The 26487-nt window shown below is 43.0% G+C and overlaps 1 protein-coding gene across 1 annotated transcript; it reads left to right on the top strand.

The window, feature by feature from the left end:
- The first annotated feature begins 813 nt into the window (after positions 1-813).
- LOC119177762 (putative divalent cation/proton antiporter TMEM165) lies at positions 814-17785 on the top strand. Its single transcript, XM_037428950.2, has 7 exons — positions 814-1289; positions 3206-3416; positions 7895-7993; positions 11027-11103; positions 13095-13277; positions 16535-16640; positions 17271-17785. Exons 1-7 carry the CDS (start codon positions 1170-1172, stop codon positions 17357-17359), a joined length of 885 nt encoding a protein of 294 aa, XP_037284847.1. The 5' UTR covers positions 814-1169; the 3' UTR covers positions 17360-17785.
- Positions 17786-26487: the final 8702 nt, after the last annotated feature.

The following is a 26487-nucleotide window of genomic DNA, read 5'->3' on the forward strand; positions in this document are numbered from 1 at the left end:
CCGTTAACCAATTATATGCTCCGCATCCTCCTCAGTGTTCCCCCGAGGGAAGCTGCGGGCAATTTTTTTTGCCTATTGGCGTCACGTAGCACGTGATTTTATTACGAGCCGGCAGCTGACCAACAATCCCTCACATACCACCTGAAAGCGCCAGAACTAAAATCTTGAGTGCGGCCTGGACCCCCCCTTTTCCGCTTCGGTGTCGATTTTGTCTTACATGTTGTCTGAGTGCATCCACACTTATGGCTCATTTCTAGCGTTTCAATAGCGCAACACCTGCCGATGATTACGTTAATTCATTATAGTTCTTTTGATAATCCTTAGAGCGCTGCTATATAGTTCAGGTGGATCGTGAACTGTACAAGCACTTACAAGCAATTCATGATGCAACTAACAACTGCCTCGATTAAATAATTGTATAACGAAAGAAGGGAATTCAAGAACGCAGAATGATGATTGCGCGCACGTGGTTGACGCTAAGCGAGAAAACGACGGTGCACTATTCGGGCACTTCACGCACTTACCACAAAGAAGCTAGCACAAGGCTTACTTGTCACTTCAACAAGCAGTTAGCCTTTCTTTCTGCCCCTTTGTTGTGACCCGCTCGCTCATGAGGATGGTATGGCTTGGAGCAGTGGTAAGTGTGTGTGCGAGCGAGGCGTTCAAATGCTCAAAGCGCGAAAAGAAGACGCGACACTAGCGACTTTCATCGCTTGCGCCGTTTTCTACATACGGACAAGCCTTTGCTCAACATTGGTACGCGTGCACAGCGACGTAACAGCCGTCACGGCCGTCGCGACTCGTCCACCGACAGAAGCTTGCGCGATGTGCTTTCATAGATTTTCTTGATGTCAAGTCCTACTTTCCATTGGAAATGCAGCTTCTTTTTCGATCACCTGAGAAGCTAAAGGCTGCCTGTCGAGTATGGATAGCCGCTCCGTGAAAGTCACAATTGTACAGTACGTGTGTCGAGGTGCCTACTTGTAGCGTGTACCGTTCGCCGGCCGGTTTCGTGTGAACGTTTGTGATCAACTGGTTGTATTCAGTCGGCTGAAGAGTGATAATGCGAAACTTTTATATTGCTGCTTTGTTATAAATCGACGGACGATCTAGTCACCGCTTCACCTATAAATATAGCTGACCACTGCCGTTGCTCGCGCCTATCCGTTATGTGTCCCCAGCTCATCGTCGCGCTTTCGTTTCTCGTTTGTGCCTATGCCTACGTTGCTGATGAGCTCCAAGGAGCTGTCCCGAATCTGGATTTCCGTGCATCCGAAGATGTGTTCAAGGTACGATTGCGATGTGAAAGCTTATATTTCTGTGTTCACTGTTGCAAGTGAAAACAGTTCATACGTCCCTGTGCGCAAGCTAGTAGTGGACGATGAGAGGCGACGTAATACGGTGTTAGCACCATCACTGAAGCAGCACCTGTTGCTGTGGTGTTAGGTAATGTGGCTGATATACAGGTTGTCACAAACTTAGAGGGATGCAAGATTTTCTGTAGGATTTACAATAGTGGCCACTATATGTACAACGTAGTGAACTGAGATTTTGAAATTATTTGGTTTATGTAAGTTTCTGAGTTTGCTGAATTCTGCTGTTGAATCTGTCTAGCTGCTCTTAATCTCCACCGTCACCACAGTTTAGGATACCCACGTGCTTTTATTATTATTTGTACAGCTAATAGCTGGTGAAGTAACAAGCAACTAAAGTAATGATGTGGACCTAGTTGTATGTCATACTCCTTCGATAGTCCTACATGTTGAAATGGCACCAGATATAAATCATGGTAGCTCTAACGTTTCAAGACTCGTTCGGTTCCTTCTTAGGGGGTTGTCAGTTTCGATTTGTCTTTATCTGTGGCAGGTGCCAGCTTAGCATCTGTGTCTTTCACCCAGTCAGACAGATCTCTGTCGAAGAGGTTTACGTTTATGTTTTTAGAGGCTTGAACGCGATGACCCTCTAGGACAAAATAAATCCAAAAGAAAGGCAACCACTTCGCCACAGTGGCCTCTCATTGACCCCCCCCCCTCCCTCCCCTTTTTTGCATTTGCACCCTCCTAAGTAAAGCCTCGTAAAACGAGGAGTGCTGAGAAATAGCTCTGCTTAAAGTGAAAACAAGGACAGGAAAAAAAAAATAAAGTGTAGGTAGGAGGACAAGAATTAAGTAACGCAAAATATCGAGGCGAGATTCAAATCCGGATACGAAGGCGCGCATTGTAGCCACAATGCTATACAGGCACGGTAGTCGAACAAGCATTTATAGGAACCATATGATTGTGTTGGTATGTGCGAGAGAATGATGAAAAATTAAAGAGAGACAAAGACTTAGAATGAAAATGAAAGAGAGGAGAAAGAAAGCAGATCACAGCCATGAACAATATTGTTTAACAAAGGTGCTTGGTGGCCAGGCTTGCTGACCGTGACTGAGAACTGGCTTTCGGTGAGAGTGGGACAAAACACCATCCCTCAAGAACTAAAAAGCATAGTGCCACTTGGAACAACAAATTTCAGTACAACAGTTGGATTATACAGTTTGAGATTACTGTGCAATCACTGTCACCCATTAGGTGACAGAGATTGGGTAAGAGAGCACAAGATTCGGGCAATGCTTGGTAGATGACAAGTCAGAGTTTGTCGTCTACCAAGCATTTTTACAAGAGTTTGACTCTTGTAAAAACAAATGCATCACTTGTTACATTCCTGCTTATTTTTTTTTCTGTACCTAATGATTATGGATACAATTTATCTGCTATTTCCAACAACCTTCTGCGTTACTGTTGGTAGGATGTATGTGTGTAAATTCTGAGTATTGTGAGGTAAGTATCCATCTGATGTCAAGAGTATTTTGTTTGTATTTATTTAATACAATGTTTCATTTCTACTCCCTTTTAACTTAAAAACAAATTGTTTACTGCAAGCCTGGAATGTTTGAAGTGTCACTTTTGTAGCAAAATGGTATGATTCATGGGCTATAACGAATAAAGTACTAATGGTTCCTTAACTGTTTGAAAGCGTGTATCGCAGTACATTGATAGTATCACTACACTGGTTAGAACTCGGCCATTCTTGATGCAGTTCTAGCTGAAATAGACAGTCTCTTGTTTATTATGTAATGTAGGAATCGAAAAGTAACTTCTCATTTTTCATTAGAAACATCATGCAAAGTGCAAGTTAGTTGTTAATGCACTGTGCTCATTTGCAGCCTGCTGCCTCACCGACTTCTAAAGATGATGTATCCACAGAGTCCAACACAGAATTCTGGCATGGATTCCTGGGGGCAATCTCAGTCATCATTGTCTCTGAGCTTGGAGACAAAACATTCTTCATTGCAGCGATCCTCGCCATGCGCCACTCACGCTTGGTTGTCTTTGGAGGTGCCATTGCAGCCCTGTCCATTATGACAGTGCTCTCAGGTATTTTTACTGTTCATCCAGGTTGCTATGGCACGAAAAAAAGCTTGAAGGACGCTTGAACTTCGCCTTCAGGATTAGAACGGGATAACATTATTGGGCTCCATGCGCATTGTCTACAACCGTGCCGCAAGGCAAGGAACGTTTGTGCTCGTAACATTGGCCGTTTCAAACTATCCTAGAATTTCTATTGGATGTAAAACTGCTAAATGCCCAATGCACCGTGAGTCTTCCATTAGCTAATTGGTGTATTACTCACAACTTTAAAAAGGTTTAGTTGAAATCTAGCGCAGCCCCATTTTTGTTCTTCTCGTACTCATCTCTTATTTCACTAGTACCTTGTCATGCTGTTCTCGATACCAACTCGTTCAACTTTTCGCCTTAAATGACCCACTACTCGTCTGTGAGGTGTGACATGCACTTGTTCAGCTGCGTACTTTGTCACGGGTGGCCACCCACTTAAAGCCACCCACTCATTGTACTATTCGCTTGTTTTGACACTTGGTGTGATTCTAGGATTCTATTATGCAATATTACGTGCGCTAAGGAGACTTCCTTTATTACATGCCATTTAGACAGTGTGGTTTTTCCAAACCAGTTTCAAGCAACTCCATGGCTCTGCGATAGAACGCCTGCTTGCCATGCATACGACCTGTTTTTCATTTCTCACTTTGAACCGAACATTTTTATTAGTTACTTTATTTGCATCTTTCGCGATTTCTCGATCTTGGACAAGATGATTTTTTGCTCACAACCAATGATGCCGATGCCAACACCGCGATTTCTGCGATAAAAAGGTCTGTTACGCTATTGCTTTAATAATCAGCCAGTGAGCATCATTTGTAATGTGGGCAAGGTAGATATATTGGTTCTGAAACATCATTTTCATTAACAATTCTGGTAGTTCTTCATGTAGCTGGCAATTCCTCCACGTTTTCTGTGATTGACTGTGTGCACCGATTAAGCAACACTGGAATGCTATGCAAGCAGTGTGACCAGAAAACTTTCATCGCATGTATTTCACGGCATATAGTTGTCCCTGCACTAGTTTTATGGGATAACAATTTTGTATGGTATGACTAAAACTTGCGTGTCCAAAGGTGGAAAATCAGACGCATAACTCAAAGGGTGCTTTTTCATCCACTTTAAATTCAGGTTATTTCATAATTAATATATTACATTTAATTAACAATAACAAAGAATGTTTCCTATGCTCCCCTAGTCTTATTTGTCTGTTCATTTCATTTGGTTGTGTGTTACAAATAACCGAGCAACTCGACCGATTTCCCTCTTTTTATAAAATTATGTCAAATCACCTATTAATGTGCCTTTGTGCTTCCAAATAGCAGCTTATCATGCTGCAAATGAAAGTGGCTCATTGTTAAGTAGCAAATAGGTCAAGATTTACATCTCCTTACAGTTGATAATTGTGACCCTGTCCTACTTTTCACATAGAAGTACATATGGGGAAACATTATGTGTATATACATGTTGTGTACCTCTTTCATTTGTGACAGTTTTTTTTTCTTTATAAATGTGAACAGTGAGAAAAAAAGTCACATTTTCTCCAAAGGGGCTAAGCAATGAATGTTATAGCAACATGTTCGAATGTTTTACAAAGCAAGGCTAGCATATTTAGGAGCAATATCAATTGTAGTAAACATGCACTTGCTAAGTAACCAAGTTTCCTGTGGCGTGGCTACACTAGATGACCACAACAAGGCTTATGCATAGTGATGGGGTTGATATACAAAGTGAGGCTGGCACTCAATTCATTTTGATCCGATCTCACGTAACTCTCCAAAATGCTGGTGTAAGAGAACACAACGTCTCCAAGTAGGCTTATGGCACCGTTTTTTCGTGTTGAGAGTGCAGCCCGTAGAATCTCGCACCTGCTGTGGGGGCACACGCTGCGCACTGTTTCCGTGATAGCGCGGCAACCATAGGTCCCCCCTCCCCCTTGTTCGAGCCCGGCCGGAAAGGCGAGCTCGGCGGGAGAATGGCGATATTCGCTTCGCAGAGAGAGGAGGCTAGTGCATCCTTCCCCGTATATATATACAAACATATTGTATGTATGTATGTATGTACGTACATATAAATACTTATACATATTGCACTGGTATAATATACATATACGTGAATGACGGCGGCAGCGATGGCAAGAACCAGCCAAGACTGTCCATATAATTGCTATTGCAACGAAAGTATTGTTGCCTGCCTATATAAAAAGAAATATATATAGAATTCCTATGGCAGAGTCAAAGCAGCCAGCCGATAAACTCTGCAAGTGAGCACTTGGCTCTTGTTTAGAGCAACACCTCCAAATCCATGATTGGAACACAGTCCGTGCCATCGTAGCAAGCATGGGAGCAAGGAGGAAGTGGAATTGCCTGAGTTGCCCAGAATACCTTGCGTCTAGGTTTTCCATTTTGCTGTGTAATTCCGTTGAAGTCCTGCTCTTATGTGGCAGTTTCAGTGTCGCTGCCACTATCCGATAAATCGCTCATACAAGAACTGGAGTTTTCTGTTTAGGAGCTGGCCCTATCGGGCAGCAGAAGCAGTGCCACACGTTTTGTCCAGTCACCAATGTCGTTCGCCATTATTGGAAAAACACGCAACTACGCGACATCAACGGAACACCCAAGCAGGCAATTGTGTTAACGAAGTACATCACGCTGAGTTTCAGTCCACTCCTTCGATTTCGGTGGTACAACTTTTGCTGCTTCATGGAGTGACTTGCTCCGAATACAATCCAGCTCTCTCTTTGGTACGCTTGACTGTCGTCCTCACTTTCCCATAAGAACACAGTTGCTCCAAAAGGAGCAGAAAAGCCCGCTTCAACTCCATTATTAAAATGAAACCACAGATAGTCCACTTCCTAATTATTTAAAAAACAGTGATCCTATCAGAATGTCAGTGATGCTAACAGAATTTTGCTATGGACTTAGCAGGGTTGACAAACACTTACATGCATTCTGCTGCATACTCAGAATATCAGGAGGACAGTGCTATCTCTCAATGGCAATGATGTCTCCATTTCGATTTTTAGGCTATCTTGATTTTTAGGTATCACTAGTGTTGCATATTCAGAACAAAATGCCTAGTACACATGCAACTAGTTCTAACCATGCTGCTAGAGAAGGTGAGCACGTAGTACCCAATAGAGCATTGTACTATTTCATGAAAAATGGAGGAAATATATTAGCAAAAACTATTTTGTATACAGGGAACTCTCCTTGTACGAATACAGGCTTCATGAATTTTTTAGAGTATTGAGCTTTTAGAAAATTTATGGTGGTGTTTATATGCATTTTATGCTAAAATCTTTCAGTGAACTGTACTTCTGAATAGTCAATATTTGACTTGAACAAACGATCTACAGACCCAAGCTGATTTTTTAGGTGAATTCAGTGCAGTTTTGCGCTCTCCATCACTGGCATAGCTGATGTTTGCGGACCCCAAATCACTTATACATGGGAAGCAGTGCAACATCGCTTGCGCATACAGCGTCGCCAAGTCAAAGCGGCTATGCGGGAGATGCAAATTGGAAATTGGATTTGAAAATTCTAATAGCTGAGGCAGGTTCAAATTCTGTATCTCTTGCTGGGGCTGTCGGATATATTAGAAAGTTTCAAGAATTCATGTCACAGCAACAATACTGATTTTTGGCCTAGTTGGTACTTGTTTACTGTCATGCTTTGGCCGCAAATAATGCACACACAAAGTAAAGAAACACTCAACGACAAGCACAGGCTGTGCACTGCCTCTGGCGCAACAACAAGCTGTGCCAGAGGCAGTGCACGAAAACGTGGACTCTCCGGACAGTTTTGTCTCTTTTTGTGTTTTAACGGCACAAGTACAAATGAAAATGACATATTTCTTTTAATAATAAGTTGCATTTCACACATTCTAATCAATTTATACTGTGCCCAATGCTGTTCCGTATTTCAGTGAATATTCACTTTACTGAACTTTCATTTAGGAGAACTGTTTTCTTTAGTCCCATGGAGTTCACTCAAGTGAAAGCTCACTGTATATGCCTTTGACAGGTGATCAGGTATAGTGGACCACAGCTACAGCAGTGCAATATGCCGCTTTATTTTCTTTTCTTTTTATTGATATGACATTGGTAAAGCCAATCATAGCACAGGGAGCATCCATGTAATTTTGAATACATTGTGATTAATTGGAGCTGTATAAAAAATGTGGCACTGCTGAGCACTACGTGGGATACATACTCAGTTTGAGTGCTCAGTCTTTGCCAAGCCTTAATGTCCACCACTAACATTTTTATTGAAGTGCTGGTGAAGTTATATTGATTTCAAGATTTATCCTTGTTTTACTATGCATTTCATCAATAGAAAGTGCCGAATTACACCTTGCTTTATCACATTAGTTCCTTGAAATAAGCAACTTTCTACTGTTCACCACATTACTGATTTCGCCTAATATCTCATGGCTCACATTTCTTTTCTTTGCAGCTGGCTTAGGCTTTGTAACTACAGTTATTCCCCGTGTATACACGCATTATTTGTCCATTGCCCTCTTCGTATTCTTCGGTGTCCGCATGATCAGAGAAGGTAAGCAATTCTCAATTAGTGCATGTTGACGGTTTCTGTAGAGTACTTGCTTGCATACCGACTTAAAAAATTGTTTTGATCTGCAAATGCTGCAAGCATTGACATTAAGCATAGTCAGACAGCCTTCTGGTAACATTACTTTTTTTTGTTTCTCACTTATTTTTATTGTGCAAACGTGGAAATGCAGTGGTGTAAAAGCAGATGCCACCTACCGTATTTATACGATTGTAGATCATTGCATTTTATCTAAATAAAAATTCTGAAGTTGGGAGGGTCAACCTACAATAAAAAAAACGAAGCTAGAGCTTTTTTTTCTTCCTCGAGCTATTTTAGAGGGGTCGACCCACATTTGAGTTGACTTGTGATCATGTAATTAGAGTTATGCGATCTGCACTTTAATAATTGGCAGATCCCACGTACAGTGGGAATGGATGATATGCGAAGCACGAATGAAAAATGTTGATATGTCATTTTAAAGTTAGCACAACATTACGAGGTGGAGGTAAATGATGTTGTACATGACTTCTGGTCATGATTATCACGTTTCGATGCGTCGTTTACTTTCGTCATCTATTCACGTCACGTGATACTAAATTTAGTATATGTGGAACTAGTGAAACGGCCGCGAGCACACTATGAGCTTGTTATGTTGTCTTGTTCTTATATGACACACGTGTCAGGATTATCAGGCTTGCACCAGTCATATATTTTGTCATCTATTGACGTAGCACCAAATTTGGTATATGTGGAGCTAGCAAAACGGCCACGAGTGCATAATGTAGGGCCCAATATACTCCAATGTAGCGTTGACGCACCCACGCTGGGCACAGCGACGTTACATTAGCCAAACGCGAGTACTTTATAGTCTGACGCCAGGCGCGACCAGCGTCCGGCAGCGCAGCCCGACGGCAACTGGCGCAAAATGTGACATGCTGCATTGCGCACCGATGCGTTACCCAGACAACACTGCGTCCCTCTCTTTTCGTGACGGAGGGACGCCGGACGCGCTGAAACGCGCATGCGTTAAAGCAACACAACGCGGTGCGCACCATCGAGTATATGGTAGGAAGGGCACCTGGCGTGGCAACACCAGAGTGACGCGACGAAATGAACGCTGGCGAGCATGCGCACTGCGTCACGTCAAAATGTATAAGCCCCTTGACTGTGGCATGTAGTCATGTCCTCACATGACGTGCATCTCATGATTATCATATTTGCACCAGTCACATACCTTCGTCATCCATCGGCGTCACGTAACACCAAATTTAACATATGTGAAGCTAGCGAAACGTCCGTGAGCACATCATCAGTGTTGCATGTAGTCATGTTGTTACATGACACGCATGTCTTGATTATCATGTTTGGATGTGTCATTTACCTATGGCGTTCATTCGCGTCGTGTAATATCGAGTTCGGTACATGTGAAGCTAACGAAATGACCGCTAGGGCATCATGAGCGTAGCATGTGGTCTTGTCGTTACATGACACTCATGTCATGTTTATCATGTTTGCACCAGTGTTATACCTTCGTCATCCATTCACGTCCCATTATACCAAATTTGGTATATGTGACGCTATCTTAAACAGCCGCAAGCGCATCATGAGCATGGCGTGTAGTCATGCTGTTACATGACACGCGTAAAGATTTTCATGTTAGGGTCTGTCGCTTCTGTTTGCCATGCAATCATGCTATACCATACCAGGTTTACAGGTGCAACATGAAGGCTGTAAATTAAAAGAATGCCTAATATTATTTAAAGTGTAAAGCATTACTATGTCAATCTAGACTATGGAATAACTTAAACCCACAATGCGCCACTGAAATAGGCTCAAGAAGGGCTGGGTGTTACATTTGGGTTGATTTAGAAAGAGGTTAAATCTCACAAAGTATCTAAACATGCTACTTCGCTCTAACAAACTGGCTAAGTTTTCATTTTGTTCAGCTAGGCCTGAATCCGTAACCTAAAAGGAAAAAAAAAATTGGCTGCTGGGCTGAGATTATTAGTTTAAAATCCATCAATACATGCATAAGGGTGCTTCCACGTAAGAACGAACAAAGCATAGCTGGTCGACCTCTTAAATTTCTTTTAAAATATTGTATATTGTTGCCTGATGAGTGCAAAGAAGAGATCTGTCATTGGTTTTGCTGTAAAAATTTTTTTTTGTAGCATACTAAAGCTATAATGATGAAGAGGTAGAGTGCCACGCTTACCTGCCCTGCTATCTTTTTCGAATTTGGCGGTGAAAAACACAAAATATATTGAAGCCACGTACTTCAAATCTATTTAGCTAAATATGGCCGTATTTGTGCTTACGTTCAGTTATTTTTCGTTGCTCTGGGTAGTTCAGATATTTTTATAAGAAATCTCAAAGTCGACCCAGAAAACTTTTTTTTACTAGTTTGCAGACCTTTATTTCAAAAAAGGCTTACGACAGAGTGGTGACAATTCTGCACTACTTTATCAGCATGCTTATTTACAAAACTTCTAAAGGTTATATTAATGACACCCTTCAATAAGAAGATACAATGGTGCTTGTTTCAAGAAAAGAGTATGCAAGGGATACTTTTGATGACGATTAAAATTGATAATGCATAAACTTTTTCCGCTTATTCTCCTGCACATTAGCTTTCACAATCAATAAAAACATGTTACATACAGTGGTTTAACTTGCAGTTACGGCCCGTCAAAAAATGCCCTAGCACAAGGATAAGCAATGGTAGATTGGTCTTCCTGCCCACTAAGTATGGAATGCAGGCCTATACTTCAGTTTTTTTAAATGCAGGCAGCACTGAAATAGCTGTCGACTGCACTGAGGACGCCAATATCGAAATGATTTTGTCACGGCAGCGGCAATGAGTGCAGGATTACCAAGCAAGCAGCGAGTTTAAATGAGGTGAAGTAGTGAGTTTAAGTTAAAGATGCCAAGCTGGATGTACAGATACTAATACTCGGTAATCTGTCCCAATCGGTCAACTGTGCTACCCCCTTTTTTGTTTGCTTGTGTTAAGGACTAGCCTTTTATTCATTTCAGCATATTACATGCAACCTGATGAAGGCATGGATGAGTATGAAGAGGTCCAGAAATCACTGACCAGAAAAGAAACAGATGTAAGTAGCCTAAGTTTTTTGTACTTAAAGGAGGATAGCTTTTCAAAACACCCTTGATGTGTACAGTAGAAGATATTGCAACCTTGTGGACATTGTGGGCAGCCTCTCTCTCTTTTTTCAAGAAAGGCAGAAACAGCACTGCTTTGCAGCACAGATCACGTTTTCATAATAAAAATTACTATCACATGTTGCAGGCATGAAAGTTTGAATCCGATGTCTCAAGAGGGATGCTTGATCCGCTGATTCATGTAGACTGTTACATTTGGCTCAGTGCGTATAAATTCCAGGTAGCAATGTAGCATCTAGTGGTTTCTCAGTCATGGCAATTATGTTGCTTGCTTTGAAGTTCATGCTGATCAAGTGCTTGCTGCTATAAAACATACAACCAAGTGTTATATTCTGAATAAGAGGTACCTTGCAAAGAATAGTGCATTAAGCTAGAATATAACAAATTGCTTAGACAAGTGGGTGTTGTCGATTCAACAGTAACGCTGGAATGTGTAATCATATGCATGAACAGTTCCACTTCACTTCAATGCAAATGAAGCATTGATGAGAACGTTTTAAAATTTAAACGTTTAGCAATTTGCTTTGAATATTGAGATGCAGATCTAGGGAAAACATTTTGTGCTAATATATCTTGACGAGTTACGTGGTGGATTTTGTTGCAAAGCCAGAAACATTTAGTTCATCACCAGGTTTTACTTTCTCTTTTGGGTTGTTGCATAAGGGTTATCAGCAATAAAGGGTGTTTGTTTTTGATATAAAAGTATTGTCCAGGCAACAGTGAACATTATGCATATAACGGCAATAACAGCAACATACCAGCACATACAGCATAGCTAGGCCAGTTGTGCAGCAGGTTTGCACAGCATCAATTATGTTTAGTAAAAGGAACACTGCTTCTTAGTGTGTAGTTTACTGCATGGATGTTTAGACAATACTCCCGGCTACCATGAAGGGCTACATTCACCTACTGTTGCATAGGGCGATTTCGGCCATTGCTGAGTAACAGCTGGGAGAAGTGCTTGGTTAAAAGCTTTAATATGACCACGTGAGCATTGCATGCTGAAAGAATCAAATATTAGCTGTACGGTAACCCTGTGTGTAATGTATGAAGTGCTATATTGTGTAGGCTCTGGAGATCGCTGAACAAAAAATGCATTTTAGTCTGTAAGGGATGCATTCATATTGGTTGAACAGCGCACACAAGACGACGACAAAGTAAAAGAACACAGATAGGTGCTGACTCCCGACTAAAGTTTATTTGGGAAAGAACAGCTGATATAAAAGTGGAGTGCAACTTAACAGAAAAAGCAAAAAAAAAACACGCAAACCGCAATACATCCAAACACACCGCAAGCAGGGGAAAAAAAGATATACATTGATATCATCTTTTGCAGATGCTGGAAATATAGCTGAATTCTGTGTCACGCAGTGAAATTGATGGCATGCTGACACACTTAACGTTTTTCCTTCAAATGTGGAAGGCTTCAATCACTTCTCTTGCTAACTGATTTTTATGATGCGTGTGTCGTTGAAGAAGGGTACGCAGCTGCATTCGTGACAATAACTTAGTTGTCTTCTCGTGTGCGGTGTTCACCCAAGATGAGCGTATGCCAACTTTCTCATTAGAAAGTGTCTCAACAGAAGGAAATATGTAATGCTCATGAGGCATGGTGCGTAACATTGGCATGATTCTGTCTTGCTGCAAGGTGACCGTTTTGCTTGTTTTTATTTACAAAAAGTTGAAAATCAGCTTCATCTTTTTGGCTTGCAATTGAAATAGCACGTTCTAAATTCTCGTTAGAGTTTCAGCCAAAGAGCACTGAACAGTTCCCTTAGAAAAACAATTTGTAAATAGTAGCTGCGGGAGATTGGAGGAGCCTGGTCACTGAGTTCGACTTCTGTCTTGATGAGATAATGCTGTATCGCACAGGGCAAGGCCTAAGCTGTGACCTGCTGCTTAAATACACGCATGTCACTTTCAGGACATTGCCAGCCAAGCGAGGGACTCGGTCGTCAGCATGGAGGCCGGGGCGACCGCAGTGAGCTTTCGTAGGCGGGTGCGCTTGTTTCTGTCCAAGGTGTTCTTTCAAGCCCTGACCCTCACTTTTGTGGCCGAGTGGGGTGACCGCTCACAGATAGCCACAATCATTCTTGCTGCGCGAGAGGTGAGTGGGACTTGGTAGAAATGAGATAGGCCTTCTATTAGACCTGAATCCTTTGATTGGAATCTTCCCATAATTCAATTGCATCTTATTTCTGAAAGAGTTCCTACACCTCTATGTGACTAGTGCGGCTTGTGAATTCCACATGCGATTGGCTGTCATTTTGGTTGAAGAGTAATGAATTCAGGACAGGATATACTTCTTAAAGTAAAAACATTTGCATAGTCTCATCTTCTATCTGAAGTTTGGTGCAGCAGTGCTGGCCACCCACATGGTAGCCTTGTGCTGTAATAAATATGTGATGCATGGATAATGGTACTTATCGATGCACACCCTGGTGTGATGGAAATGTTGGGCAGTAGAGAACAACACCATTTTAATTGGGATTTCCACTGACTGTAGTTAGGATTTAAGCTCTTAAACTTTTAAAGATCAATGCTGCACATTACTCAAACATAGGTAGTGGCGGCTCAATGCTGACTGCACATATGAGGCCAGCACACACGGCTTGAAAACAGAACTATGGTTCACTGCAATCACTGTACACAAAACCACATTTACTGTCATGGCAATCAATAGAGACTACAAAACATCTAAGATACACAGCTAATGCAGCAGTACAGGAAAGGCTATAGTAAAAGCTCGTTAATTCGAGCCGAGTTCATTTGAACTTACAGTTAATCTGAACTGACGCTCTTGTCGCCGCACAGCCCTATAGGGGTAAACTCATAATAATTCAAATGCATCAGTATCCAGAAGGGTTAATTTGAACTATAAGCCCCTGGTTTCCAGCACTTTTCGCAGAAGTCTGCCAATAGTGATCACAATGTGTTGTAAAGGCAAACCAAATTTACTAGTGGTGCAAAACAACAAAAATTAGGTATTTCTCAGCAGTTGCAAATTCAGACACTACACTGGCGCTCTCCGGCTAGCTGCAATCGATACTCATGGAGTCGCAACAGAAGAAACGCAAGCAAATGCAAATGGCCCAGTACTCTTTGTTTTTATTACTTTAACTCAGCCATGTAAATGCATGTTTTTGAGCATAAAAAGCATCATATATTTTGACATTAAGGCTCACTGCTCACATGAATGCATGTAGGTGCTTGTTTCTTGTATATCATTTACTGATCAATTAATGCTTGTTTCTGTTAGACCTCCACATGATTAATTTGCTAAATCATGTGCCACAAACATGTAGAAGCATCTTATGCACCGTAACAAGTCCAGAAGTGGCTTCTTTGGGTTCTGTTTGCACAGTGTGGCATAAGGTTCGTTTGTTCTATAGCTCTCATTCAACTACTTGAAAACTTTACCGGTTGCTTTACCGGTTGCTTAATTACAACAATTTTATAGTCCCCGTCAAGTTTTAATTAACAATCATTTACTGTATACAGTTGGTTGCTTATGACTATGGTGGAGCGGACTTCAACACTGAGTTTTCAGTTGGCCTGTAGCAAAATTTTGACTCACTCATTCATGGCAGCCGGCTGTGCTATTCATTATTGGTTCGCTCACCTATGTCTAAGATAGACATGCGTCGGTTGTTTCTACTGAAATAAATGTTTTGTGCATATAATGCAGTTTCGAAATAGATTTTTCTATTTTTCGTGGTTTGGGTCGTATGAATATTATTGCACTATAAATATTTGTCAATTTATTGTAAGTTAAATTTTTTTTACCTGTTTTTCCTCAAAATAAGCTGTATAAAATAATTTGAGTCAGGTGTAGATAACGGGACCATGGGAGGATGCATTTGCCCCAAAATGTAAACCTCAAAGGTTAACTGGAGCTCCTTCACTAAAAGGTGCCTATGCCTTCTCATTTTTGTTGTAAATCAATCAATCAAATCTTTACTTTCCTACTGGAGTGTGGTGTCCCTTAGATGAAAAGGTGAAAAACAGTAATAAAGCCACTTGAGGTAATAAAGCCACTTGAGGGTGCCCGAGAGCCCACATACAGGGCAGCAGTTTTAAAATTCTGAGCTCTTAACAAATAAAGTACAGTGTGAGCAGCAAAAAAAAGAAGGATGTCACACTAATAAAACAACAGAACAAACAGACTCAAAACAAAATAAATAACTATGTGCAGTTGCCGATAGATTTTTAGCACTAATAAATTCAGACTTGTTGGATATCTTGGACTTCACAGATGCATTGTCAAGATTCCCATCACACTAATGCATTTTCGCGACTGATTTTTCGGACAAATTTACATTCTGAAGTTTGATTTTCCGAACTAAATCGTTTGTATTGAGCTATGCCGCTCTATTTTGAAAGCTGCCGTGTTGTATTTTTGTTGGCTTCGTCGAGTTTGGCTTGCAGTGGCTAGTTGTGTGGCCTTCGAGATCGAAAGCGCGCACAATCTTCCAGTTTCGAAGGCCATGTCTAATATTCGTTGGCTAGCCAAACGGCAAAGTATTTATTTTTCAGTGAGCTTTATTATCACCATTAATACGCCGGTAGGTTGTTCTTATTTTCTGGGCATTAGCTTTTCTGGTCATCAATGCGCATGTGCTTGTGTTAGTAATGTGCAAAGTATGTTTGAGCCGTGGTGCGCGTCACATTCTCGCTTCTCGGTGGTAATGGTGCTCGACTACTGACCTGGACCGCGTGGGTTCGATCGCGGCCGCGACGTCAGCGTTTTTATTGTGGCGAAATGCTGGAGGCTCACCAAACAGGCAAGACATCGCATGCATCTTTTTGCGACCGGCATCAAGTTTTGTTTGCTTGGTTCTATGGAGCCACCAACTTTGCTGCCCGCAATGGTAGGTGGCAGCTATTGCCAATGCGTTTGCCAGCGATGTTACCGTAGCCCAAATAGAACCAAATTTGCTTTTCCCCAAGAACAGCGTGAAGAATGGCATTATTGGGGACTTTTTTTAGTCTTTTCTAAACCACATCAACTTCATTTTCACACAGCTTGACTATTTTTTCAGACTGTTTTAGTTTTCGGACTACTATTTTGCAGTTGCTACCAGGTCAGAAAAATCAGTCGGCAACTGTATGTGCGCTCATAAATACAATGAACGATAATAAAATAACTGGGGTAAGAACAAAGAACGTGATACAAAGAGGAATGATTTCAGCACAGGTTAACCGCTACTAAGCTGAATCACGCCTCATTAGCATAGTATTTTGCATAGTACGTATGAGGAGAGTACGACAACTTCATATGTGGTGTGATTGTGTATGTATGTACGAATGATGGGCACAGATTAGAATGTGGATGCATCTTGCAGTGTCATGCATATCTTTCAGGACCCAGTAGCCGTGTCCCTTGGAGCCATACTTGGTCACAGCCTGTGCACTCTGCTCGCAGTCATCGGAGGCAGGCTTGTGGCACAATGGATATCTGTCCGAACAGGTTGGTGACAGCTGGTTTCAGAAGTAGGCGACATGGGGGGGGGAGCAGTAAGCATTCTGTTGCGGAACGGAAGAGGGATCGACCAAGAGGACAAGAAGGAGATAACAGCCAAGGCTGAGCTGAGTGAATTCAGAAGTGCTTTCAATGCATGAAAAAATATATAATTATCATAGCTGAACATCAGTATTGGAAGGCATTGTTTTCAAAGCTTGAGATTGAAAAGTGCGATAACTGCCGATAACTGCCGTAAGTGCAATAAGTGTCCTGAGTGAATGTTAGGTGGCATTAAAATTTGGTGAGTCATTTGGTAGTGGTTTACCCAAACTATCAACGCGAGATTCAGGTCAGCGCGAGGCACAAAACGAGATAATTCGATTGTCCCGGTTAAAGCACTTGCATTTTATTTTGATCCAATTCGAACATTTGCGAGTTAAGCTTTTGACATTTATTTTCTCATTCATTAATAAACCTATTGTGTTAAAATCATATACTAGTATTTATAATATATAGGTTACCTTTCAATACAAACTAATTGTTTACCTTAGGCTCTCTGTAAGACACACCTTACTTACTATTGGATGAACATTTTGGATATGGATGACTCATAGCTGTTCTTTTCTTCTCTTACAGTCACATTTATTGGAGGAGTAGTGTTCCTGGTCTTTGCAGTGTCATCGTTGTACCTTGGCTCTGGAGAAAAATCATTGAGGAGCCTATGAGGCTGCAGCTCTACGACAGGCCCAAGGCACCAAAGAGAACATCAAGCGTACGGTTGTTTCTATGAAAAAGAAAAGTTCATGTGTACAAATTTTGGATGACTAGAGCTCGCGAACTGTAGGTAGTGAATGAAAAATGCTATTGTGTCTTTCTGTATGTTCTCTCAAGGGCATTCCTGAAGTGTCCCTCGGATGCTGAGTGGTGCTGCATTAATTATGTATAAGCACCAGTATTTCGCTTCTTATGTTCCAAACAAATCTTGTTCTTCTGTGATCACTGTGTGCTGGTATCAGTAAAGCCTTGTTAATTCAACCCTCAATATTACAAAATTTTTTATAGTATGGACATGCTCTCTAGCCTCGGCAAGCTTCTGCATTGTTTAAAAACCTCATTCAGATCTATCTGGCTGCATCTGTTTTGTTTTTAATTGCAAAGTGCTGGAAATGTTCAGTGCAAAAAACCAGCAAGGTAAGGTGGCTGGTGTCACCCCCCTCCCCAAAACAAAAAACAAAGAGGCACAGTCTGCATTATCATTGTCATCAGACTGAATGTTCAGTAAGAACAGGCCCTATCTAAACAGGCCGTGTCTATTTGCATTTATCACCGCATCGGTCATGTGCCTTCACAACGGCATGGTTGCTAGCCATGATCACATTGTTAGCAAGGTGTATTTCATTTGCAGAGGTTGTAGCATACGGTACGTTTTGTTTTCACTTCATGTATGTAGGCTGCATGTGAGCCTTCAGAAATGTATGGGCTTTTGAGTGCATTGCTAATAACTGTAGTTTTAATCTTCAGTGGATGCGTCACTCAGTGTTTTAGATTAGTTATGTTAGATGCAATGTGTGTGTAGTAGTGTCACAAACATGGCGGCAATAGTCAAAGATGAACGATTTTATCGCAATTAGCGCGCTGGCATCTAACTCCCTAGTTATGTCTCAGCAGTTGAGACATTGGTTGCCGATCAGCTCAACGGTGAAAACATTTGTCATACATGCTTGGAGGTGGTAGTAGTGAATGAAGATACAGAGGAGGTGGGGTGGGGGGTGGAAAGCACCTGTTCAATTAAGATATGGCTCTTGACTCCTTTGATAATTCATCATTTGCATGATATAAATTTTTTATAATTCCCAATAATCATGAACAAATGAGGTTTTTCTGTGTATGAGTTGGGCCTGATCATACAAAACTACTGTTAAGTCTCATGGTTTGATAAAATGGCTGGGCTAAGCATTCTTGGGCATACGCTGTTTTCAGTACGTTTTCATTACTTGTTAGTGTAGAATTCAGCTTATTTTGTTTATTATGTTTTGTTACTTTCTATTTGTGTCTGTTGTATTCATCTTACGAAGAAGTCTGTAGCCAATGAATATAAACTCCTGTACGAATTTTTTATTTCAGTGTACAGCTTTGGCAGTAGTTCGCCAGTCGGTCTCGTATTACCATACCAAGCAATAAAAGCATTTTGTAGCAATTGTCTAATGGCAATTCTTACAGAAATCATTTTAAGCTTTATATTGTGAAAAAGAACAGTTGAAGCCATAAATTAGAGTCGGTGCCACAGCGGAGTGTTCTCCTATTGAGCTCAAAGTACTGCTGTTGTAAACTTGTCGGTCTTGGTTTCTGTTGTTGCCTTTCAATGAGCCGTTAACTACTAAAATTTTAGCATGTAACTCCAGAACAAAGTGAGCTCGGTATTACCATGTGCTGTCTTTCATTCACGCTACGATACCTTTGTGCTAGACACTCTCATTGGTTTTGGGGCAGCCATTACACCAGTTGCACAAAATGTTGCAAGGGCCACCTTCAGGCTTTGTTGGTACAACATATCTCAAGCGTTTAGCACAGATTTCTCAGGACTGGAAAAAATTAAGGGAACACATGTATGTGTGGTCCCTTTGTCTTTTCCAGCCTTCAAACACTTCAGACAAGATGACGCATTTTGCAACAATGGAAATATTTACAGAGAAGGGAAGGACTTTGTGTCTGAATGCTTGTGTGTGCATGTATATACTGCTCATGTGAGTTTAAAATGGTCACTAAAGGTACATATGCATGTGTGGGCTCTTAACAAAACATTCCAAGAAATCCACAGTGCTTGTGTACCAAAAAAAGATGCAATATCGACCTTCTGATGGGACCGGCAACACAGTGGAGCAGCCTCTCACTTGCAGCTAGGATGAGGAGTGCACACTGCCACATGTATGGATGGTAAAGCACAGTGCAATCTCTTGCACGTAGCAGTCGAAGATTTTTTATTCAACAACCCGCCTCGGTGGTCTAGTGGTTGACTGCTGACCCGCAGGTTGCGTGGTCGAATCTTGGTTGCTGTGGCCACATTTTTGGTGGAGGCGAAAATGCCGGAAGCCCGCGTGCTTGGATTTAGTTGCGCATTAAAGATCCCCCCTCCCAAATGGGTGAACTTATATATATATATATATATATATATATAATTTATCCTTGTTGACAATGCTCCCGTTGTGCCATAACCCATACCTTCACTATATATATATATATATATAATATGTATGTATGTATATAGTGAAGCACACAATTTTGAGTGCTCCCCATGTTTAGGTGTAGTACATGCAGGGTGCTCAAGAAGTATGGGTCTTTTCACTCCGTCATCCCACGGAACCTAAAATCGCTTCTGTGCTGAAAATCAACAGTGAAATCTTGTTGCAAATATTGGTGAGAAATAAAAAAAGGCTGTCATTGATGTTTCAAACATTTTTTTTTCTTCTCTCTAGCTAAAAATTTGATAAGAAATTTGATAAATAAGTAGCTTAACAAGCATGGTGTGTAGTGAAAACGAAACCTTTCGGCCAGGCATGTTTTGTATCAACCTTTTTGTATCAACGATTATTATGTTTATTTTCGTGAAAACTATCCTCGCCAGTTGCCCCTTATGTAATGGTGACACACGTCATTCGTATACACAGTTCACCTATAATGAAAAAAGCCCAAAAACTCCCCACGTTCGCCTTTTTATTTTACTGTAATCTCTGCAATGTAAGAGCAGTTTTGTACCTTTTTGTGATTTATTTTTTGTGCAACAATAATGACGCCAGCTTTGAGCAATGTGAGTACCCGCCAGGGGGCTCTAGTGGTTGTGGTACTCGACTGCTGGGCCGCAACATAGTTTCCTAATATACACTAAAGGGAACTCTGGCGCTAGTGTCTATGGGAGCTGCAACGCACGGCGCTTCAGCGAGCATGGGAATGATGGATAGTACACACATTTGTCTAATCTTCGTACTTCTGGCCTCCTTTTGGCTCCGTGTGTGTTCGTGTGGCTTGGAGTTGTTTTCTCACAAAAAAAAAAAAAAACAAGAACAAATGTTCAGCGGTTGCTTTTCACCACCTTGTTCTATTATAATGACTTACCTTTCCAAATCAGGTCATGAAGTTCAAAAAAGTTGCATCTTTAAAAACAAAACCGGAACAGCAATAAACGCAGCCGCAAGTACAATTCGCCGCCTGCAAGTACGAAGACTAGGCAAATGGGTGTATTACCCATCATTCCCAGGGTCGCTGAATGATCGCAGCGACAGAGTCCCCTCTAGTTAATTTGAGGAAACTCTATGGACCGCAGTAGGCGAATTTCCGTAGCCAACACAAACTACGGCGTTGATCATAATCATCGTGGTTTTGGGACTTACAGGCTCAACAATCCACAGTGGAGCTGTTTAATCAGACCGTTCGTCCGTGTGGCCTGAACAAAGAACTATCATCATCATGAACTGGCACGCGCTCTATTCGTCCTTTTCTTCATGTGCTCTGCATCGCAGATACTCGGCGCCGATTATGCACGAGTGAGAGAAAGAGTAGCGAGAGAAGAAGAGAGACCGACAGTCATAAATTCTTGGCAAAAAAATCACAGCATATCTACGCACTGAATGATGATCAGTGGGGCGAAGCGTCCGTCCACGCTTCCGTCCGTCCGTCCGTGTGTCCGTTCGTGCGTCCTTCCATGCGTTCGTTCCTGCGTTCGTCTGTCCATGCATCCGTCCGTCCAAGCGTACGTCCATCCGTGCATACGTTCGTCCTTTTCATCATCTATTCATCATATATTCATCACTCAGTCAGTCACCGAACTTTATTCACAAATTGTCCTGAGGAGCCGGTGCCCTTCAAAAGGGCGGGCCGGCTGCGGGCTGCACCCACGTTGGGACGGGAAAGGCATGTGCCCCTCCCCCAAACAGTGGGCCTTTTGGACAGCCCGGATTTGGACCTCCCGGTCCGAGCAGGTGATCGTAGTCTTCCAGGCGTCTTCTATGCGGAGAGGCTCACCATCGCGCAGCGCCGTGCATTACCAGAGCATGTGGGATAACGTGCATCGTCTCTCATTGCAACCGAGGGCAGTGAGCCTTTATGCTGTCAATAAACTTACTGTAAACTAAGGGCGACGGGTAAGTACTGGTTTGCCGCATTCGTAAAATGATATTGACTGGACCTTCTAGAGTAGCGGGAGCGGGAACCTACGCCTGGACAATTAATAGTGCTTACATATTTCGTTAAAGGTGAGCAGGGAATCAAGCGGCTGGATGCCTTCCTCCAAATTAGAGGCCAAATGCCCGTCATGGTGGGACAGTGCGCGGGCATGGGCAGACTCATTGGCATTAGGGATAACAGGGTGGACATCCTTGCCCATGTGCGCAGGAAACCAGGTGGTGTGGCCATCTATTGCAGTGTAATTCGAAATTTTTGTAAGAATATGGGCAGCCTGCTCACAAACTTACCCCGTCATGAATGCTCGCACAGCAGTCAGTGAAAATGCACGTGCGCGTGGGAATAGCCACGGCTAGTGCTATAGCAGCTTGCTGAGCCCTAGCCGGCATGGTATCTCGAAGGGATGCAGCCGTGAGGAGTTTACCATCAAAATCAGTGACCGCAATCACGAAATTGGCTGTTCCAGGATACTGTGCTGCGTCAACGAACGCCACAAGTTCAGGGGTGGTAGCAGCGGAACTGAGGAGTGACCGAGCCCTATGGCAACCGGGCGGCCTACATTGCAGATTGTGTGAACGTTTCTTGGAATTTGTGATACCGTAATCTGCTCCCTCAATTTAGCAGGGAGTTGTAGCTATTTGTCTGCGACCAAAGTGGGCTCGCAGCCCAGGAACTTCAGAATGCGCTGACTAGCTTTCGAAGAGGCCAGCCTTGCAGCTTGAGCTGTTTGTTGCGCTTCTGCAATATTGTGAAATGTATTATGCATACCAAGGGCCTTGAGCTTTTCCTCATTAGTGTTGTTTGGAAGGCGTAATGCTTTCTTAACGCATTTTCTAATAACCGCATCCAATTTCCTTTGCTCCTTCCTTTTCCATCTGTGCGCTGCGGCAATGTAATTTATGTGACTCATGAGAAAGGCATGAAATAGCCTCATGAGGTTGGCCTCACAAAGCCCTCCATGCCTGTTAGATACCCGCAGTATAAGTTTGACCATGCTGTCCGCTTTCGCCGTAATGCGGGTCAAAGTATGAGAGTTACTGCCATGCTCTTCCAGGAACATACCTAATATTCGGATTTTGTCGACTTGGGGGTTCGCCCGCCCTTGCCGTGTGTGAATTTCGATTTTTCTTTTTATCATCTTTTAAACCCCTCCCCCCTTTCCCCAGCACAGGGTAGCCAGCCGGTCTAAGAACTGACTAACCTCCCTGTCCTTCCGCTTAAACTTTCCTCCTCCTCCTCCTCCTCCTCCTCCTCCTCCTCCTTGATCCTTATCTCTTCTGGTGGACCTGGGATGGTAGTGAGTTTGTGTTTCTCTGACTGTGTGTAGAAGCTCTGATTTGGCAGTGGACAAGGGGTCAAGTGCAGCCCTGTGCTATCCAGAAACTCTTTCGTGCACCTGGAAGTCTGCTGGAGAGACTCCTCAACCTCCATCTTTAACCCCCCCCCCCCCCCCCCCGTGCACCATATAGTAATATCATCTGCATAGAGTGCATGTCCGATGCGGTCGATACGAGTTATCCCTAGCGAAAGTTTCCTCATCGCGATGTTAAAAATTAGTGGTGAAATTACCTATCCCTGAGGGGTTCCCCGTGGTCCAAGTTGAAATTCCTTGAAGCAAAGGTCCCTAAGCCGAATGGTGGCAACACAATCCCTGACAAAAGAGCAGACGAACCCAAAAAAGTGGGACCCGAACCCGAATTCAGAGTTCGAATCAAGTATAAGAGCATATGAAATATTATGAAAGGCTTTCTCGTGATCGAGTACCAGAATGCCATGAACACCTCTTGTGTCTATGTCGAGGATTTGATGTTTAATCATTTTCATAACATCCTGCGTAGAGATCGCTGAACGAAAACCAATGAGGTTGACAGGAAAGAGCTCGTTATGCTCAATGTAGCGGGAGATTCGGTTAAGGATAGCTTGCTCCGCGACCCTACCCACGCAAGACGTGAGCGAGATTGGTCGGAGCATGTCAAGCCTGAGAGCTTTGCCGTGCTTAGGAATGAGGACGACAGAGGCAGTTTGCCACTCCTGCGGCACCTGCCCCGACTCCCAAACACTCATCAGTTAGTACCTCAATAGAACTATCGTGGAGATTTTTAAGTAACCTGTTGGTAATACCATCTGGCCCGGAAGCCGACTTTCCGTTAATACCAAAAAGGACCGCCCTGGCCTCCGCAACGTTGAAGGGGAAGAGTAGCTCCACCTCCTCCAGACCAGAGAAATCTGGGTAATATGCACCTACAGAAGTCCCCAAGGGGAGGTAACTATTCGCCACAGCTGTTGCAAAATGTGATCATCGGAGAGCCCAGCAGAGCTTTCCTTGAGAATGAGATGGTCAGTGTGTCTCTGATCAGCTTTAGTTTGCCTATCTTCTAGGAGATGCTTGAGAATGCTCCACTTGGTCCCTGATCGCATCTGCCCGTCGACAGCATTACAGACCTTATCCCATTGTTGTTTGGCAAGGGTATGACTGTCCGATTCAATCTCCTCATTGAGTAGAGAAATTTTCCTTCTGAGCCGCCTGTTGAGTCGCTGCGTATGCTATCTATTAAGTATAGAGTTCTTGGCTTCAAGAAACCTAGCTAGGTGACTGTCCATGCGATCCATTTTAAGATCCTTGTGCATCACCTTAGTGGCAGTTTTAACGTCTGCCTTAAGCTGCTCGAGTAGCTGGCCAAAGCCATTGTAGCTATTTTCATCGCGCTTTCAAATTTCCCGAAAGGCGTCCCAATCAACAGTTTTGAAAACCCGCGGCGGCAGTGCCTTAATCTCGAGAGAGACCGACACAATGAAATGGCCACTCCCCAAGCTCTCATGCAAGTTCTGCCAGAGGGGGCGCTCGACGTTCCTGACAAAACCCAAGTCCGGCGTGGTGTCCCTCACTACAGTTTTGCCCAGACGTCTGGGAAAGTTGTGATCAGTAGCCAGTAACAGATTAAGATTACTAGTATGCTGCAGAAGCGCCCTCCCTTAGCCGTATTACGGATATAGCCTCATGTCTGATGGTGCGCATTGAAGTCGCCAGCTACTGTAAACGGAGCCGAGCCGGCGAATTTGGAGGCTTTGCACAGAAGCGCATTGAAAGTTCCCTGAGTGTCTAATGGTGAGCTATAAACATTGAGTGTGAAGAGGCGCTCCTTAAGCCGAGAGTTAAGAATTAGCTCAATAAATATGTGTCCTACCTTTAAATCCAGACGTACCCAGCGAACTTCAAAAGAGAACTATTTGGAAACAAGAGTGGCGACCCCTCGTTTTCCTTACCCCCAGCAGGCCACGGAGCGATAACCCCGGAGGGTCACCACTGCTTTAAGGGTTTCCTGGAGGAGTATTACGGCTGGCTTATTTGCCTGCGAGCTAACAAACTGCTGCAAGACTGCCTTCCTTCTGAGGCAGCTCACGCGATTCCATTGCCAACCTATTAATTTCTTATTTACCTGCGCCATGATTGCTATTTGAGTTTTGTTCCACCACCGCCACCCTTGCAGAGAGGATCTGGATGACAGAGCTCACACCAGCGATGGCGTCCTTAATTTCACGGACCACTCCTGTAATTTCTTGTTTGAAGTCGCTGAACTCCTTCCCGAAATCTGTACCAGAGGGTCAGCGGCCTTTCGCTTACCTCCACTAGGTTGCGCGTCTGCCTGCTGAACGTTGCTTTAGGAGCTCACGGGAATACACCAAATCAGGGAGTACAAGGTGATATGGGATGGACATCATTTGAGGGCAGGGAAGCTAGCAGCAAGATAAAATTTGAGAAGCGATTGAGAGAAATGGGGGAGGAGCGTTAGGATAGGAAAGTTTTCAGCTACTTGTACATGAAGAATGTTGATACCAAATGGAGAAAGCGAACCACGAAATTGACTGGTAAATACTTAGAAAACAGCAGGTGGCCAAACCAAAAAGAACTATCGGTTAAGAAGAAAGTGAAGGAAATGGAGACTGACATGTGGAGAATGAACAAGATTAAGAAGTCCGCACTAGAGATCTATCGAACTTTTAAGCAGGAAATTGCCAAGGAAAGGATCTATGATAATACTCGGGGTAGTTCTCTACTGTTTGAGGCCAGGACGGGAGTACTGCGAACCAAGACATATCGGGCCAAATACGAAGGGGTAGACACAGTATGCAGTGCGTGTGGAGAGGAAGAAGAAACTGCCAAACACTTGATAATGTTCTGTAAAGGGCTTCACCCTATAGTTCAGGATGATGGCGCAGAGTTTTTCAAAGCACTGTGGTTTAGGGACCGGGAGGGCAAAATAGACTTTAAGCGGGTAGACTTAAGTAGAAGGAGGTTATCTGATTGGTGGCTAATGTCAAGGCACGAGTGAAAATTAAACTCTTCACAGCAAAGTACGAATCCTCAAACTCACGTTTTAAAGAAAAAAAAATAAATCTAGTTTTTGGTTCATGAAGTATTACGGCTTGGTGGCGCCAGCCACCGCTCGATCTAAAGGGTACAGCCATATCCATCCATCCATCCATCGTTCACTGCCACGTACGCCATGCGTTCGCGCTCTCTAAGCTCCTCAACTAGAGCTTTAATCTCCTGAAGCTCAGTACTCAGAGTTGCATTATCACGCTTTAGCTGCTGTGTTCTAGCGGTATCTTGCTCTGGCAGCTGGCGCTGCACGATAGTGCGAGACTCACGTTGTTGACCCACTCGATCAGCCCAGGT

The sequence above is a fragment of the Rhipicephalus microplus genome, chromosome 2, assembly GCF_043290135.1.
Source record: "Rhipicephalus microplus isolate Deutch F79 chromosome 2, USDA_Rmic, whole genome shotgun sequence".
In the NCBI taxonomy this organism is placed as follows: Eukaryota; Metazoa; Arthropoda; class Arachnida; order Ixodida; family Ixodidae; genus Rhipicephalus; species Rhipicephalus microplus.

Coding starts and splice junctions, on each gene's coding strand:
- LOC119177762 (XM_037428950.2), top strand. CDS start 1,170: ATGTGTCCCCAGCTCATCGTCGCGCTTTCGTTTCTCGTTTGTGCCTAT. Junction 7,994..11,026: donor TGTCCGCATGATCAGAGAAG/GTAAGCAATTCT, acceptor TATTCATTTCAG/CATATTACATGCAACCTGAT. Junction 11,104..13,094: donor TGACCAGAAAAGAAACAGAT/GTAAGTAGCCTA, acceptor TGTCACTTTCAG/GACATTGCCAGCCAAGCGAG.